The following is a 19077-nucleotide window of genomic DNA, read 5'->3' as shown; positions in this document are numbered from 1 at the left end:
TAGAAAAAAGAACAATAAAGAAAAACCTCATACCTTTGATCTATCACAAGACTTTGTCATCCCCTCACCCCTGACAGAAGTGAAGAGACACCCATTTTTACTATTCGTGTCCTTTCACAGATGGAACTCCCAGGCTCTGGCTCTCAGTTTTCCTTGCCTGGGCTCCTGGCACCCTTCTCCCTGACCCTTCTTTTCCTCCAGCCCCTGCACCCCCAACACTTGGGACTTTGTTGGAGGGAGTGCTCTCTCTACCACCACTACCTTCAATGTCAGCCCCTCCTTGGCCAATCTTCAGGTACAGAAGACACGCCTGAGCACCGAGAATTGAGAGTCCAGAACGGCTTTGCTGTCCTCCAGGCAAGTGAAAACAGTGTTGCGTGGGTGACAGGCTTTCTGGGGGGCTGGGGGGCAGGAATCTTGCCTTCAATCCTCCACTAGCCTCCTTCTCCATCTTAATGCAGCTGAGACCCAGCAACCTTGGGGCACCAGCCCTTTCTTTCCTTTTAAAATGTTTTTAGACTTAAGGGTTTTTGTTTTTTTTTTAATTCCAAAAAGTACAAAGACTAGGAATCCCCTGCACAGTACCAGAATTAACAACTTATTAATTAACCTTTTGTCAGCTTGGCTTCAAGTCTCTCTTTTCAAAAAAACAACTGAAATAAAATGTTGCAAATAAAATCAAACTCCCTGTTGGTCCCGACCCCCTCCGTCTCTCTCCAGGAACACTCACTGCTCTTAGTGCGCTGTTTCTCCTCTTTGGTCCATTGTTACACTTTGAGATACATATGCACACGTACACACCTACATGCGGGAACAACAGCACAGCTGTATTATTCGAATTTGCATAGAAGTATCAAAGAAAATCATCTGCAATCCCCCCTCTAATATCGTGTGGGGTTTTTTGTTTTGTTTTGTTTTTTAGAGGGAGAGAGAGTGCATGCCCAGGGCGGGAAAGGCAGAGGGAGAGGGAGAATCTTAAGCAGGTTCCCACACGGGGCTCGATCCCACCATCCCAAGATCATGACCTGAGCTGAAATCAAGAATCAGTCGCTTAACGAACTGAGCCACCCAGGCGCCCTTAACATCATGTTTTTAAGCTCCATTTGTGCAGATATATATTAATCTAGTTCATTTATTTTACTGCCGCCAGCTATTCCCTCCCAGGTGGGTGGGCCTGATGCCTCTGCATGCAAATCTCTAGGGCTCAGGTAATGCCAAGGCTTCCCTGACCTCAGAATTCTGTTAATTTGGAGAGCCTAAGCCAAGTGCGGGGACTCTCCCCAGCTCATCCCTTTTGATCCATACAATCCTCCAAACCTTGCCCCAGCCCCTTGATATTCCCCACACACACACCGCCCCCAGCTCTGGCAGGTGCCGAGATCACCAGGGCCTGTTCCCCTCCCTAGTCTGGCCTGTGAATATCTCTTGGCTTCTCAGGTTCCTCATCCTGACTTTGAGAAATAGGAATTAAGATCCTTCACAAAGTCTGTTTTCCCTAGTAAGCCGTACCATCATGAGGGAGCCATCCCAGGGATGTTGTGTGTCTCCCCAGGCTTTGGTGCCAGGCAACCCCGGGGGAGTCCGGGCTCTGTTGGCAGGTAACCAGCCCTGTCTGTAAAATGGAGGTAATGATACTCAGGCCACAAGCCTGCTATCATGGATGAAGGGGAAAGTGTATGAAACCCAGCTGGTAGGCTTCTGGCACATGCCAGGCAGTCAGAAAGTGCTTCTGCCCTCGCCCTTCCCCTGTCTCTTCTCCAACCAGCAGCCACAGAGCTCTCTCAAAATGGGAGTCAGGTCACATCACGCCTTTGCTTACGTGACTTCCCAGGTTAGGTCAGGAAGTCTTTGCAGGATCCACCTTGGTCTCCTAGATTGCTTGTTACAGGGGCATCCAGCCACCCCACCATGGAAACACTCAAGCAGACATGTGGAGAGACCCACGTGGAGAAGGACCGAGGCCTCCGGCCAACAGCCAGTAGCAGCCGGCCCGCCACGCGGGAGAGCCACCCTTGCTCCTTCGGATGACTGCAGCCCCAGCTGACATCTGGCTACGAACGACCTCACGAGAAACCCGGAGCCAAGCCACTCCCAGATACCTGACCCCACAAAGACAATACGAGAGAATAAATGATTAGCGTTGCTTTCAGCCATTCAGTTTTAGGGTGATTTGTTACACAGCATTAAATAAGTCAAACGAGTTAACAGACGATGACAATTTATATTGTCATTACTAACTTGCATGCCAGCGGTATAGTGTGGCACTCAGTGTGCCCGAGGCACGATTCCAAACACCTCACGGGGATTAACTCATTTAATCTTCATGGCGACCATCTGCAATGGGGACTGCTGGGATCTCCATTCTACATATAGGGAAACTGAGGCACAGCATGTTTAAATAAGTTGCAGTAAGTGGCAGAGCTGGAACACGGCTCCAGGGGCTGTGCCCCTGGCCACTCTCGTTCTGCCTCCTGAACCAAGCCATAACCAGAAAGGTGGCACCGAGAAGCAGGAAATGCTCTAAAGTTCACAGAGCCTACTTTTAAGGGACAGAAGATGGGGAGAAAAAGGAAAAGAACCAAGCCTCTTCTCTTCTCCCAGCCCCTCCAGGTGTCTACCTTTGTCCTTGGGTTTCAGCTCTGTCTCTATGCTGCCGGTAGACTGGGCCCAGACCAGAGCCAACTCGCCTCTCCCAAGTCAGTGAACAAGGTCGCTAAAAGTCCGCACAGTGTTTTAAAGCTCTCGTCACCTCTCCTCGGTTAGGGTTCTGATCCGTTGAGATGACCAACTTCCCCTCTGCACATCTAACTCAGTGTAAGCCTCATCCCTGCTTCTTCAGAGTGGCCAACTTATTAAAACATGTCAGGTCTTTAGAGTGGGGGGAAAATTCTCAAAGAAGACAACTGCATCAGGGCAGGATCAGGATACACAAAGCACGTGTTCTACGGTCCCAGTCCATGCCCTTTACAGACATGGCTAATCAATCGCCTCTTTCCCACTCAGTCCAGATGCAGCCTCAGCAGCCTTCTCCCCACGGGGCTGCAGGCGGCCACTTCCACAGGTTCTGGGCTGGTAATAGAGCCGAGACCTATTTACCATTCCAGCTCTAACAGGATAAAGACGAAACACCAAAAGCAACAGACTGGAACTAATCCCTCTACTTTCCAAGGAAGTAAAAGGCTCCCTGCCTCCACGGCGCCGACCCCTCCTACCCAAAACCCATTTTCAGCACAGCAGGAGCTTAGAAGAGATTTTGAAAAGAGAAGAGGCTGCAAGAAAACATTGACCTTGGTTTTAATGATGGTATGAGGACGAAGGCCCATGCTGGGAGGTGTCCCGGGGCCCATAGATGATGGTGCCTTAGGAACCAATGACTCCGCAGCAGCTGGACCGGAAAGGACTTACCCCGAAGTCAAGGTAAACTGGGAATGTAGTCACATTCTTTACTTTACATAAAACCTGCCGACAACCTCCTAGCACGTTAGAGGGGGCTCGTGAACACATGTAAGGACCAGCGCGGCCCAAAGAAATAGAATGCTAGCCACACAGAGAATTTACAAATTTCTAGTAGCCACATTAAAAAAGTAAAAAGAAACAGGTAAAAATAATGTTAATAATATATTTTATTTAGCCCAATACATCCAAATATTATCATTTCAAAATGTAGTCAGTATTTTAAAAATCTTTTCTTGTACTAAGTCTTTGAAATCAGTGTATGTTACATTTACGGCACATTTCTTTTCTTTCTTTTTTTTTTTTTTTAAGAGTTTATTTATTTATTTGACAGAGAGAGAGAGCACAAGTAGGCAGAACGGCAGGCAGAGGGAAAGGGAGAAGCAGGCTCTCTCCTGAGCAGGGAGCCCGACATGGGGCTCGATCCCAGGACCCTGGGATCATGACCTGAGCCAAAGGCAGATGCTTAACCAACTGAGCCACCCAGGCGCCCCACATTTATGGCACATTTCAACTGAGACACTAAATTTTCACCAGAAATACTTGATCCATATTGAGATTTCATAAAATTTACAGTTGAAAATGTAGATTCCACATACTTCACTTCTTCTAAACACTCCTAAAAGTTGACCAATAATTGAAATGAGTGTCTCCTTTTCAATTTAAATTAAATAAAATTAAAAGCTCAGTTCCCCCTGTCACACTAGCCACACATCAAGCACTCAGTAGCCACACGTGGCTGGTGGCCACATAGTGGTCAGTGCACATCTGGACCGTGCAGGGCTCTGGCTACCCAGGGGCAGGTGCCGTCCTCCACCAGAGCCCCTGTGACCATGCTCAGGGCACCTATGGCCTGGCTCTGCAGAACATTCTTGTTCAGGCCTGTCACCTCATAACCAGTGTCACTATCTGACCGGGCCCAGGCCCTTTCTAACTCTCTCTGTGTGGCTTGCCCTCAGTTTTGACCCTGCTCAGCCCTTCAGATCTCCCAGGCTCCAAGCTCTGCAGTTCTCCTGCAAGCCCACCCCCACCTGGCTCCCAACCCCCCGCCCCCCAGGCGTGGTTTGGAGACCCTGCTTGCCTGGAAGGGCTGAGCAGGTGAGGCTGCAGTCGGTGCTATGCAAAAAAACCGGGGTTGGCTATCTTGGGGTGCACCAGGGGCAAGCCACTTTCTTCCCATGTTTTGGGAGAAGACCCTTGCCATTTTCATGCCCCCACAAGGTGGCACCGAGGCTGTAATAAAACATTACCCTGGGCAGTCTCTGCTTTCTACCTGGCAAATCCCTTTTGGCTTATGGCTCCAAAAAGCCCTCCATCACCTTTCCTGGTCCCTGCAGTGTGTGAGCTCTGTCCCTCGGTTCCCTTTCTCCCTCTGGCCTCGGGTTAGTGAACTATTTGGGGGCTTTGGCTCAATCCTACCACTTGACTCCTTCAAGGCATCAACACCACCTCAGACATCACTAATCGATCCCATGTTCTTTCTTCCTGAGCCTCAGGCAGGGCTCCACCCCAAACCCTGGGATAATGCCCCCAACCTCTCCTACTCCCCTCAGTCTCTTCCCGTCCCAGCCCCCCAGGGAGGAATTTCACATGGAGGGGAAAAGATGGCTTCTAAGCAAAGAATCTGGTCACAGATGTGTGAGGCACCAGAAGCTATCCCCCGACCAAAACCGACTGCAGATTTGGCAACTTGTCAACATGGGTCCCCTCTGGCTGTGGCCTCCCCAGGCCAGACCCCCTTGAAATGAAAGACCTTGGAATGTCAGAAGTACTCCCCAACAGTTGGTTGAAAGAAGCTAAAAGCCAGCGCGGCTGGGAGAAGATAAAGGGATGAAAATCTGAACTCTGAAAAGCAGCCTCGAAAAGGGCATGACTGACAGCGGTCTGGAATTGAGTGTGTGTGACCTGAAGCACAAAGTGAGAGCGCTGGCTGCTTCCAGGGGACACATGAAGCCTTATCATACCAGTCACCGGGCCCTGGGAAAGCCACCTGAACACCAGTGGACATAGTCTCAGACAGGGCCCGGGCAGAGCCATCTGGCTCCTGAAAGTAGCCCCTTTCTTCCACTGCCTGCCTGATAAAAAACTGTGTGGGTTCCTTGATCCTGCCAGGCCTCAGGTGCCCACCTCCACGTCTGAGGGAAGGCCCCGGATGCTTCCGCCTTTGGGGTTCTGCAAGTATAGAGGGGGAACCTGCTCATACAGAAGGACAAGACTTCCAAGTTCCTGCATTGCCAGAAAACATCCTTTCCAGAGTCCCAAATGCACCTGAGGAGAACGCAATGAACCGGACGGATGAGGAAACAAAGGGGGACTTGATCAGGTACCACCATATGGAGGAATTCTCCTTCCCACACAGAGCTCTCCCTCCTGAGACAGAGCCCTCCCCCACCCTGCGTCACTCCAGTATTTCAACAAGGGCCCCATTATCTTTTGTTTTTTAAATCTCTTCAGGCACCAGCACCCTCCATTCCCCCTCACCAGCAGAGAGAGAGAGAGAGAGAGAGAGGCAACACACACAAGTACCTCATTGATCTCACATTAAAAGGAAATGAAGTGTTCTAGCCATACAATATTTTTCAAAGAACTTAGGTTTACCTCTTTAAGAATCAACACTCCCCATTATATTTGATCATGTTTCTGGAAAATTTTCTCAACGGAATGACAGTCCACTGACGTACCCAGCCCGTACACTTTGTGTAATTTATCACTTCCTGATGACTCAGGGACATGTTTCTGAGCCTCTTTACCACAGCCTACGGGCCTAATGATCCAGACTTCCACCTTGGGCCACTTTTACCCTTGCTGAGCTGCCCTGGCCAAGCGCACCGGGCACACACCCTGCAGAGATTGTGCCCTGGGCCTGGGCCGTCTGGAACACTCTCCCGCTAGATGCCTGTATGGTTCTCTCTTTCCATTCATGACACAGCTCAAACACCATCTTGTCTGGGAGGCCTCTCCTGGCCATCTTTCTCTCATCTCTCTGTCCCCTTTTGTGACTTTATTTTATTTCCATGATATCTGCCAGCCCCCTCCACCCCCCCCCCCGCCTTATGCATTGTATATTTATCTGTTTATGGTCTGTCTCTCCCACTAGGATGCAAGCTCCTCAAGAGCAGGGCTTTTTACCCATTCTGTTATCTCCAGAGCCTGGAGCAGTCATGACACATAGTAAGTGCTCAGTAAATAATTGTCAAGAGAAGGAATCAATGATGCCATTCACTTCTGACCAGTGTGGGCTTGTTAGGGAAGAGGGGGCTTGCTCCAACCTCCTATGGCCTTTCCTGGTTGGTCCTCTGCTGTCAACTGACGCTTCTCAGGAGACCAGCAGCTCCTAGCAATTCTCTCATCTCGCTTCTCCTAATCGGCTGGATTCATAGCCCAGGAAAAGCTAAAGGTTCCCAGGAGACGGCCAACCTCCTGATCTCCTTAAACTGATTTTTACAATGTTCATTTCCAGGCTGTGGCCTAAGGACAATTGCACACCTGTCTTCTGAGTCAAGTCCAAGGGTGCAGGACTATTAATTCTCTACTCAGGGGTCTTTGTAGTTCTCAGCTTGTTGAGATGTCTGCAGTCCACCCGTAGACACTCCTACATGTGTGTGTGTGAGCATTCCCCAGACACACAAACACCCTAGGCTTCTAGTTCAGCAGAGGGGAGCTGCAGAGCTCCATCAGACAGTGTTCCAAGGGAAGAGAACAGGGAGGGAGTAGGTCCAGTTTATTCCTTATGAGAATTTGAAGGTTTCACGCTCTTCTGCACACGAATGGTCTGGCTCTTTGTACACTTCACCCTCTGGCCTTATTCTCCTTCATCTAGGCACTATCAGACCTTGAGCCTTGGCTTGGGGCCACCTCACTTCTGCAGAAGCATGTCAACAAAATCAAAGATGGTTTGAGTTGGGAGGCGCCTCGGACATCCTACGGTTCAACCCTCATCTGACAGATGAGGAGACTAAGGCTCAGAGAGGGGAGGTGACTCACCTAAGAAAACGTCGCCCCTTGGGGGCAAGGCTGAGCCTAGAAGTGGGTCACTTGGTTTTCCTTCCACATCATCTCTCCATCCCCTCACACCTTCATCCCCAGAGGCCACCATCTGTTTCCATCCCAGGCCACACTGTTCTGCCTGGTCCTGGCCCTGCGAGGGCCCATAATGGCAGGTCTGACACTCTGAGCGTGTCGAGAGATGTCACCCACCTCTGAGCCCTGAGACAATGTTGTTCCTGATGTACACCGAGCCACACCTCACTTCTTGGAATGGCAGGAAAGAGGCACTGGGGCCCTTAAGCTACACTTGAAGCTCTTCCTAATGGGTCCAGAAGAGTAGAAAGGCTCTACCTGGGGCAGACTTGCCTCCATGTTTTCCCAAATGTGGCCTTATCTTGTCTAGGGAGTATAATCGAAAAGGGTTCTTCCATTTGCCACCTCAGTTTAAAATACTCCAGCCTGCCACTCCTACCTATTCTGATATATTCACAAAAGTCCTCCAGGTGGTCACGCTGTCTCCAGCCAGATACTCTTCTAGGGTGTAGCTGAAATTCAGGGTGTGGAGGAGACAGGCAGGCCTGGGCTTCAGTCGGGCAGGAAAGCTTTGTGGGCCTCGTTCTGAGGAGCAGGAAAGACACTCAAGACGTTTGCTATTTTGTGGCCTTACCTCGGACCAGCCTTGGCCCCCACTGCCTCCCTGCTCCCGGCTCCAAAGGAACAGGGAGGGGACAGCACAGTGGCCGTTATGGGTCTTTCAGTCATCCTCCTCCCTGGCCTGGCCTCCATGTGCTCAGCCAGCCTCGCTCCCCAGGGCACCAGGTCTCTTGTGGTGCAAGAATTGGACCCTATTTCAAACCCCATTACAGAGCTGCCTGACGTCTTAGGAGACATGTGGGACAAAAAGCCTTTCCTCACCCCCTCGCAAGTGCTGCTGGAAGGAGGCACTGACCTACTGACAGGGGGTGTGAAGAGAAACCCTCATCAGCCATTGGCCTATTCCAATGATGGACGGTTCAATGACCAAGTTTTCCTTCTCTCTCCCTGCAACTTCTACCATCTGGCCCCAGTTCTATTCTTTCACGCCCTATGGAATAAGTCACATAAGTCTCTTGCCTTTTCTGTTGGCTCAATGCTAAGCACTGATGGGAGATTCAGAAGTGTGAGACGTGGTGCAGAAGTTTACTTTCATTGAGGAGTCAAGAGTGATTTTATTCAGTCACTGAATACTTTTTAAAATAATTATCCCAATGGGCCTTATCATTATAATGTTAATAGACGTTTATTATAAAAAATGTTGAGGAGCACCTGGGTGGTGCAGTCAGTTAAAACACCTGACTCTTGGTTTTGGCTCAGGTCTGATCTCAGGGTCGTAGGATCGAGCCTCACATCGGGGTCTGCGTTCAGCGTGGAGTCTGCTTGAATTTCTCTCTCCCTCTCCCTTTGCCCCCTACAGTGCTCTCTCTCTCTCTCAAATAAATAAATCAATCTTTAAAAAAAAATGTTGAGGGGCACGTGGGTGGCTCAGTCAGTTAAGACTCTTGATCTTGGCTCAGTCTCAATCTCATGGTCGTGAGTTCGAGCCCCAACCTGGGCGTGGAGCCTACTTAAAAAAAAAAATGTTGAAAAAGCCAAAAGATGGAAAGGGGGATTATTCATAATCCTACTTTCCTACTGCTAACATTTTGTTCTAAATGTTTTTGCATTTCTTCCCCCACCAAATGTTTACGGAGTAAACACAAAGCAAGGTGCTGATCTAGGTGCTCCAGGAAAGATAAACTGGTGCATCAGACTTGGGTCTTGCCCTAAAGATGCTTCAGGGGAAAGAAGACATAGCATGGGCCTCAGAGGCAGAAATATCTCATTTTAAAGGCACTTCCTACTTGCCTGATCATGGATAAGTAAGCCTCAGTTTACTCATATGTTAACTGGACCTGATGATAACACCTACCTTGCTAGGTTGTTGAGGGGAATCAGAGAGGTTAAAGTTTGTGAGACATCTACCATCAAAGTTGCCAATGAATGTAGCCTCCATAAATATCTTACAGGGGTAATGGCCATTACAGAGGCCAGACAAGTACAGATCAAAGAGCACAACTGTCCGTGTACAGGAGACACACTAAGGCCCTGCAGACCGTTTCCAGAGCCGTTGCACACCGTTGGCAAGTGCACCCAGCAAACTGTCTGATTCAGCTGCGCGGGTGTGATCATCACTGACTCCAGTCTGAGATGCTCCTCTCCGAAACCGTGGGTTTCCGGTCTAGTTAGCCTCCTTGTGTCTTTGCCCCCAGGTCCCAGGGAAGGTGTTTCGGGTCTCCTCCAGAAGCAGACAGGGGCTAAATCTTCAATCTGCTAACTGTAATGAACTGCTCAGATACACGCTCCCCTCTGACCCCAGGGCGGTTCCCTCCACTGCGGCAAGACGGCTTCCTGGGCAGTTCAGCCGGCCTCTCCCGCGCCCCTCCACATCTCCTGAAATGGCATTTCCAGGCCCGAGGGCTCCCTCTGCTCTGATAAACTCGACTACCAGAGATGAAAGCAGCCAGTGGGGGGAACTGCTGCTACTACACAGAAATATGGGGCCCATCGGAAGAGTGAGCAGCACCCTAGAATCCTGGGACCTCGGGCCTCAGGCTCCCAGGGAGGTGACTCTTGGGCTCTCAGGCCCTTACCAGTCTTGGTGCCTCTGTGCTGTCCCCAAGTCCTACGGTCAAGTCGCAACATGACCCAGGCTGGGACCCCAGTGACGGGAGACCAGGCGCTTCCCAATCTGAGCATCTTGGCAAGGGGAACTGTGGGTGTTCGTGAATCCTCCCCACGCTCTTTCTTGTGTGTGGCGCCAAGACAAATGAAATATAAAATCATTTTCTGTCATTTAGGCAAACTCTATTCCCACAGTTCCTAAATGCACACATTATAAATAAAATATAAACCCATCCCGATCTGACTGAAGCTTCTGCTCTCAGGGAACAGCACAGAAAAGCCGTCAGTCACCTGTGTCCCCCTTCTGCTAGGTGAGCAGGGATCCCTTAGAGGCCTCGGGGGTCACTGCAGGACCTTCTCCTGACAGAGGCCTGCCCCTCCACAAGCAATAAACCTCACAACACCCTTCAGGAAAATTCCCTTAAAGCCATTTATTTGCTTCTAGAAATGAAGTTCTCATCAGCTTGTCTAAGGATCAACAAACCTTACAAATCATTTAACCCCAATTTGACATAAAATAACCAAGGTCCAGAGAGATAAAAATTTTGTCCATGGTCATCAGCAGTATTCCAATTGGAGGATAAGAAAACTCCAGTTCGGGGCGCCTGGGTGGCTCAGTCGTTAAGCGTCTGCCTCCGGCTCAGGTCATGATCCCAGGGTCCTGGGATCGAGCCCCATGTCGGGTTCCCTGCCTGACGGGGAGTCTGCTTCTCCCTCTCCCCCTGCTTGAACTTGCCTGCTCTCTCTCCCTCTCTCTCTCAAATAAATAAATAAAATCTTAAAAAAAAAAAAAAAAGAAAAAAGAAAACTCCAGTTTAAGAAAACTCATGCCTAAGACTTTCACGGTTCCAGACAGGAAATGTTGCAAATGAGTACCCCTATCCTGAAAATATTCATAATGGACAGTCTTTTAAAAATATGTCTGCAAAGTGAAATTCCGTGTAACACCTTAGCATCCCACCCATGCCTCTTAGAGAACTAGCATATGGAAAACCTGGGTGCCAAACCAATCACAAATGTTCTTCCCTACTGCGAGGTCTGAAGACTGAAGGCCGGCCGTGTCTGCGCGGCCGCCTCCTTCAGCTGCTGACCGGTGCCAGCATGCATCAATGTAGATTCAAGTGGATTTCCCCAAATCCACTGCCTTGCCCCAAAAATACAGCATGGAAAAATCACAAACCCTGCCACATCATAAGCAGCCGTTTAGGGATGGAGTCAGTATCTCCCTGTAGTTTTACACATTCCGTAACCAATTTTTCACATCAAAATTTGTGACACATGGGCTGACAGCAGGACAGAATATTAAAAATCAGGACCTCCCTGAGAAATCCGGGCCATACGGTTGCTATGCCGACACCCCACAATGCCAAACAGCGCCTCCAAGGTCTAGAAGCAACTTGGCTGGCTTCGAACAGCCCAGACATTGTGAAGGCAGAGCTGCCCCCCTGGCCCAGGCTGTTAGGCAGACCCTCCCTTTCCCAGCTCTGCTCTCTGATTCCCCAGGGGAGTGATGATGACGGCTGTCTGAATTTTCTCAGCCTCTGTCAGCAGGGCTGGCCACATCATTCCCTAAGAATTTGAAAACCCACATGCAGCGTCCTGGCCCAACTAGACAGAGACATGTTTTGGAATGGCAAGACCAGTGAGAGGTTCACCACAGCGTTCCGGGAGAAAGCAATCCTCAGCTGCACCTGCCCCTTTTAGGCTGGACATAGGGTCCGACTCTCGGAGAAGATGAACATGCATTCCCCTATCTCTTTGGTCACGGTCAGGTTGGAGGCAGGAACAAAGTACTGGGGGGAGGGGGGTATGAAGCTTGTCTGCTCCCAGAGCCGGGCAGAAGTCCTACTTCATTCGCCTAACAAGTACTTATTAAGTCTTGCTGTGTGCATCAATATGGAGATGTAAGAAGCTTCCAGCATAGTTCCTGCGTGACAGCGTGTATGACTAAGAATCCTCCTGAAGTGAAATACCTTGGAAGGTAGGAAGACAATGCAAGCCTGTGTCCAGGGAGGTGTGTGACTGGGGACCAATGCCTATGGAACAGACACCCAGGGCTAAAACTGAAGAACAGAGAGGGAGCTGGCCGTGCCCCTAGGTGGCCAGAGAACAGTCTGCGGCTCACTCCCCGGAACTCCCACTCTCCCTCTCTTCCTGCACCTCCACTCCCTGGCTCCCAGGATCTTCCTGATATTCCTGCACACTTTAAACTTAGCTTCCAGTTCACAGCCCTGCTCCAATCTGCAGCAAGTTGAACCCCATGGGAACAAGGAGAGGGCCAGAGGATGTTCACTGGCACCCCCTCATGATCTCCAATTTCCACCCCTCAAAACAAGTGCCACGTGCCTCCAGCAGAGCCCACCCCACCATTCCAGGGCTCTGGGTCTGAGCTGCCTTCCCAGAAGATCTCAGAGGGCAAGGAGGAGTGAGGATAGGTTCAAGAGCAAGGTCAGGATTGGGAAGGACAGACAACTGTGAGGAGACCCAACCTGGGCTCTGCTCCAATCGGCAGTTTCCCTGAGCTCTCTTCCTTTCCATTCCTCTCTCCCCTCCATCCTCCCCTCCTCCTCCCCTTCCAGCTCAGACCCTCCACCCCACACGTCTCCAGAGCAAAGGACAGAACATCTGGCCAGCCTGCCTCTCCCCTGCGCTCCAAGCCCACCTACCCTGAGACCAGGGCTGGCCCTCACAGGATGTAAGAACGGGCTGCTCTCGGATGGGTCCATGCCTGCGCAAGCTCCCTGCTGGTCTGAGGCCACTACTGGTTTGGCCAGTTCCCACTCCAATCTGTCAGTCTGCCCAGATCCCAATACCCGGGGGTCTTTACACTGGAGGCTTTATCCTCATCAGCCTTTCCGTCCAAACATCCTCAAGTGCTTTGGAAACAGTTCCTAGTGGCAGGGACCCTCAGCTCAGAAGGGAACACTCCACCTAATGAGGCTCACCCACAGAGTTCAACCAGACACGAATCTGGGAATTGGGAGAGGGAGGCTGGGGAAAACCCATAAACCCCAAGGTCTCCTCAGGCAAGGCTAGGAAATATGGTTCCTCTGCAGGGGTTTTTTACCTTCTTGGGGGGGGGGGGATTGACAAGACACGGCATCTGGGGCAGGTTGGGAATATGAGAACACTTCCACACCGACAGCCGCGTCCTCCATATTCCTGGGGCTCAGCTGCCTTTGCAGAAATATCCCAGATTCTACTCCACACAAGCCTTCGCCCTCCTGAACCCGCACCTCCCTCCCGGAGGAGCTCCACACTCTTCCCTCCCCAGGCCCAGATCTTTCCCATCAGAATGGCCACCCTGCTCTACTCTCCCACCCTCAGCCCCCACACTTTGCTCTCCCTCCTCCTGGTCCTCTTCTGGTCAAGCCGCCCCAGCCCAGCAGCTTGTCCCGAGGGTCGCCCAAGGCTCTCGCACGCCACCGGCCCCGCCCGACCGCGCCTCTCCGCCGGTCCCAGAGCCGCCCGCCTCAACAGGTGCCCCTGCCACACAGGGCTGTCACACGGGGCCCGGGCGGAGGCGGCGACAGCAACGCCCCCTGCAGGGCGGCGGGGGCTCCGCACGCCCCAGCCCAAGTCCCCGGAGAGCCTAGGGCCCCGGCAGCGCCGCCGAGGCCCCCGCCGTGCTCCGCCACCTTTGTTTCCCCGCGGAGCTGACCTCGAGACAGGGAATCTCCCAGCCCTAGCGCACACACTGCCAGGTCGCCCGTCGTGAGGGACCCTCGTGTTGGGGTGCAGGGCGCATACGGGAAGAGACCTTTCCCGGACCCAGAGAATGCCGCGGGTGGTAGTGGGGGAGTCCTCCGTGCCAGAGAAGCAAGTTCAAGTTGATCCGGGCCGAAAAGGGGGCGCAAAGCCGGGCGCAGCCCCTAGCGACCCTGTCTTACCCAGCGCCCCCACCCCACGTCCTTTGCCCCCCGGAGACTAGAGAGGGGGTGCGCACCGCCACCTACGCGCTCAGCCGCGCGAGGTTCCCACTGCCGGCTCGCTGCGCGCACGGTGCAGCCTCCTTCCTGGGGCGGGCGAGGTGCGGACAGCCCCCGGCCCCCGACCCCCGGCCCCCGGCTCCGGCGGCGCAGTGCTGAGAGAGCCACGTTCCCAGTCGCGCGCGCACGCCGGGCCCACCAAACTTGCAGCACTTTCTCCCAGCCCCCACCCGCTGTCACCCTCCCTCCATCCTTGCGCCCTGGCCCTGCTGGCCCGACAGAGGTTGCCATAACAACGGATAGGAATGCTCCAACATATACAAAGCCGGCAGGGCGCGGCGGGCACGCAGCCCCCGGCCCCGCGCCCTCTGCAGCCGCGCGGGGCTAAGGACGCGCGCCGCGGCTCCCCGGCCGGCCGCCCGGCGCGCAGGGCGTACTCACAATGAGCGGGATGGTGCGGTCCTCGCGGAGCTGCTCTGGCCTCCCGCCGGCCCTCTGCGCGCCCCGGCCGCCGGAGGATGCTGCGTGGGCTCGGTTGTCCTGCCATAAGTAGTAGAAAGTGCCCAGGATCCAGGCAACGGTCAGGATGGCGATGGCATTGGCGCGGATCCTCCTCATGGTGGGCGGGCGGGCGCCCCGAGTGGGGGCCCGGGCCGGCTTGCTCTCGGGGCCGGGGTGGGGGCGCTCGCAGCCCCAGCTGTTTGTTTTCGCTCGCGCCTGGCTGCTCAGTCCTGCAGAGCAGAAAAGGGAGAGAGGTGGGGGGTGGGGGGTGATAGGGAGAGACAGGAGCGCGGAGCGATCCTCACGGTCCTAATGCCCTTCAGCCCCGAGCGCGCGCGTCCCCCGGGCGCCCATTCATTCGCGCGCAGAGCCCGCCCCGCGCTCCGGCCGCCGCCGGCCGCCTGGGCCGCTGCGCACCGGGAGAGGAGCACGGCGGGTGCGAAGCGGCGCGGGAGCAAGGCCCCGCGAGCCAGACGCCCGCGGTGGAATGGCGACGGGCCAGAGCCAGCCTCCGCTCCCACCGCTCAGCGACCGAACGCCCGGTGGCTGCCCCCGCGCGGCCCTGGTCGGTCCCGCCTACTTCCACACCCCCCCACCGCTCCCGGCCCGAGCGGCCCTGAGTCACCGGCTGGAGATGCGCGACCCCGGCCCGGGCCCGCGCCGCGAAGCTGCAGCTCTGGGCTGCGCTCGGAACTGCGCTCTGGCGCGGGGTTTAAGGTGTGTTCTGCGAGGCCTCGGGAAGGGACGGCTGGGCGGGAGGAGAGTCTGGAGTTTGCACGGGAATCCTCCGCAGCCTAGGATTCCGAGCCGCCCGAGGGCCCGCCCGGAGGAGGGATTGGAAGCTGGTGCACTTGACATTCGAAGAGAGCGGAGTGGGTGCGACTCTGCTTCACCGCCAGGGAGAGAATGGGGATACAACTACCCCACATCTTCCATTGGCCTGGGGCTCCCAGCTTTCAGGAGGCTTCCCTCCAGACCTTTCATTTCCCCTGAACAACCGTGAGGTATTATCACCGCTATTTGTCAGGGAGAAAGGAGACCAGAGAGCCTGGAAGATTGGCCCGAGGCCACACGACTAATTAGTGGGCAGAGCCCAGTCTAGAAGCCATCTCTCCGTTTGCCCTTTCCACAAAGTGCAAAACACGGTGGTGTGAGACACGGACGCAGAAATCACGGAGATTTTGTCCCAGCCCCGGAGGCATTGAGAATTCTGTGTGAACTGCTCGTGTTCAGAGCAGAAGGCAGGGTGGGCTAAATGAGTTCTAGGAGAGCAGCAGTGTCGGGCCCAGAGCAGAGTCACAGCGAGTAGATGTTACATAAACTAAGCTGGGATCACAGAGGAAGAAATAATGTATTGCAAGGTAGGCTTAGAGAAGACTTCTCACAGAAGGTGGATAAACCTTTGAATAAATCCTTAAGAGGCAGGGCAGGGCAAGGTATTAGGTGCATGAATAACCAGAGCAAAGGTCCAGAGCATGGCAGTGCTTGATGTGTTCTAGAAAAGAGAGCTGCCTGGTATTGCTGGGGCCCAGGATGCTGGAAAGGACTTGGGAGTTGACTTTGGGCAGGCTGGGCCCTGGAATGCCAGGGGCAGAGTTGGCGGGGAGTTTGCTTCGTGCTGGTGCTGGTGCTCCTGGACCCTGGCTCTCACGGAGGGTCCCGGCCCACATAATGTCCCCGACTCTAAATGAAGCTGCCTCAGGAATCAGGCAAAGGTGAGGTCACAGCTCATGCCTTCCCCAGCCACCCCCATCAGTGACCCCCATCAGCACCCTGTTTCTCCAACATGCAGGACTGAACCATGCGTGTAATAGATGCTCATTCCGTTTCTGTTGGAATGAGGTAAAATGAAGAAAGAAAAGCCTAACGAGTTTTTGCTGCAGAAAGATCATCGTTGCCACTGCAGTACCCTCTTCCTCACTCAGAACACAAGCCGCGAGGACATGTCGGCAAGTCCAGAAATGGCCCCACCGAGAATAGGACCCTGGAAAGAGAGTGTACAAAGAGGGTCTCACAGAGGGTAGCAGGGAATCCACGGCCTAAGCCAGGTGGCAGTCAGGAACACCAGGAGATGGGTGTGGAGATGCCACTGGCCCAGGAGCCGGGGGCCAGCCTTGCTCTCCTGGGGTCTCTTGCCTGGGGGGTTTAATTAGACCGCCATAGAGGCCAGGATTCATTTCCAGAGATAGAGAAAACCACTGTCAAGCCATAGCCTGGTTTCCACAGGAATCATGGCACTGACCAGTGGTCATGTCCTCTGGGGGAAGCCAGGAAAACCTTGCTGCTTAAGAGTCAGGCCCCACAGGCATTTCCAAACAACAAGAAAATGTGATGGGGGGCGCCTGGGTTGGCTCAGTCGTTAAGCGTCTGCCTTCAGCTCAGGTCATGATCCCGGGGCCCTGGGGTCGAGCCCTGCATCGGGCTCCCTCCTCAGCGGGAAGCCTGCTTCTCCCTCTCCCACTCCACCTGCTTGTGTTCCCTCTCTCGCGGTGTCTCTCTCTCTCTGTCAAATAAATAAATGGAATCTTAAAAAAAATATATAAAGGAACTGCCCTCCCGTGCCCCACTTCCACACAGGCTCTCAGGTCAGCGAAGTAGAAAGACTTGGGGAATGGCCCTCTGTTGCCACGGGCTCCTTCCGTCAGCCCAGCCTGGCCTATGCATGTCTAGCTGCCTTTGGTCTTGAGAAAACCAGGTAAGAGGACATGGGATCCAAAGACATTACATCAACCCCCTAGTGAGAAGCTCCAAACTCACCCTAGGCATGGGGAATGAAGCTGGAAATCAAAATCAGGCTGATGGGGTCTCTGATGGCTCGAGAAGGAGAGCTGTACGAGGAGAGGGAGGGAAGGAGGAGCTGGAATTTGGCAGGATTTTTGCATGTCTCACCTTTTACTCCCCAGGGGTCAGTGGTGAGGATGCTATGCCTCTGTACCAATTGTCACTCCCTGGTAGCTCTGTCTGGAACAGAAGGCTGTCTGCCCCCACCCATGCACCCCCATGCCACCACCACGAGAAAAACCCATAGGGACATAGCCTCTCTGGATGATGTTTGACTTCACAGCCAGCCCTCCCTTAGATGGACACAGTAAAATTCCCCCCACTCCCCCGAGAGCGGGGGTGGAGGGGTGCAGGTAAGGAGGCCGGTTATTACCATGCTCATTTGGCCGACGGAAATTTGACGTAGGCAGAGGTTAAGTGATGAACCTCAAGTAACGGGCACGTTGGAAGAGCCAGGAACTTGGGGCTGCCGCCTCAGCTACAGCCCATGGGCTTTCTTCCACATTTGAATCCTAAATAGGTGCCGGGCTGAGGCTCAGCCCTCCCTGAGATGGATTTCAGTGTTCAGAGATGACAATGAGCATTGTATCCTCTCTGGTCCTAGGAATGGAGTCCAGTGGAACCAGAGAATCAAAGCGACACCTAAGAGACTTGGTGTTGCCCAGCATTCACTGAACAAGAGCGGTAATAATAGCTGTAGTTCACTGGGTACCCAGCAGGTGCCAGCAGCCGAGCCGGCTCCTCACATCTGTGATCTCTGAAGCGCCACAGCCCGCAGACCCGGACCTGGGGAAACTGGGCGGGCGGGCGACGAGAGCCATACAGCAGGGAAGAGGTGGGGCTGGATTTGAGTCCGTTCCCCACGCCAGTGTCTGGGTGCCAGGACAGGGCTTCTGAGCACACTGGGTGGTCTGCGGGGTGGTCCGAAGTTCTGTGTGCAGGGACCTCAGCTCCCCACTGGGGCCTCCATTTTCTCCTCTGGAAGAGGAGGGATTCAGGGAGATGACCTCCAAGGTCCCTCCAACTGTGCGCTTTTGGACTGCTGGTTCCTTGGGCATTTTCTTCCAAAATGTGGCATTGCTCTCCGCATGGGCCTTCTCTATTAGAGCTGTCGAAGCCAGCACTCAGGTCAGCTGGGCAAAGCCATGTGCCCTGGGTGCTCCCAGAGGCCCCAGGGAACTCTCTGCCCCTGTGCATTTGATGTGGGGGTGGATAACAGAGGGGAGGAAGGCTGTAGAGTTGGGGTGAGACCCTGGCTCTGGAGTGCAACCACCTGTATTCAAATGCTGGTTCTGTCCCGTATTAGGAGAGTGGCTGGGGCAAACTCTGACCCTCAGTTGCCTCAACTGTAAGGGGTATTGACAGCCCTTAACTTGCAGCACTGTTGGGAAAGGTAGGAAATAAAGCACGTAAGCCCCGGGGCTGGTAAGCCGCCCAGGCCCCCACCCCCACGTCGCCCCTCGTACAGGTATTGCCGCTGGCTTCCGGGGAGGGGCTCTCTAAAGGCCTGCCCCGGGCACATGCGGGGGATTGCTCACCAGGGCTGCGAAGGAGGACAGAGCTCGGACCGGCCCAACAAGGATGACTGTCCTGCCCCACCGGGGGATGGCTGCCTGTCTCTTTAGAGCCTGTGCTCAGCAGCCTGGAGGGGGCAGAGGCAGCGTGCGGGGCCCCAGCTGCTGGTGGGTGTCCATTCTTGCCAGCATACCCATCACCCTTGAGACTG

At 53.8% G+C, this 19077-nt stretch overlaps 1 protein-coding gene across 2 annotated transcripts in view; it reads right to left on the bottom strand.

The window, feature by feature from the left end:
* Positions 1 to 15048, bottom strand: part of GALNT16 (polypeptide N-acetylgalactosaminyltransferase 16) — a 112032-nt gene extending 96984 nt beyond the window's left edge. For both annotated transcript variants that reach the window (XM_036107230.2, XM_036107229.2), the window contains exon 1: positions 14511 to 15048. In XM_036107230.2, the coding sequence (XP_035963123.1) occupies positions 14511 to 14687 (177 nt within the window). In that variant the 5' untranslated portion in view covers positions 14688 to 15048. The remainder of the gene's footprint in view (positions 1 to 14510) is intronic.
* Between the last annotated feature and the right edge of the window lie 4029 nt (positions 15049 to 19077).

Source organism: Halichoerus grypus, chromosome 8, assembly GCF_964656455.1.
Source record: "Halichoerus grypus chromosome 8, mHalGry1.hap1.1, whole genome shotgun sequence".
Taxonomy (NCBI): domain Eukaryota; kingdom Metazoa; phylum Chordata; class Mammalia; order Carnivora; family Phocidae; genus Halichoerus; species Halichoerus grypus.
Note: the sequence above shows the minus strand (reverse complement) of the source record. Positions and strands in the feature narration are given on the sequence as shown.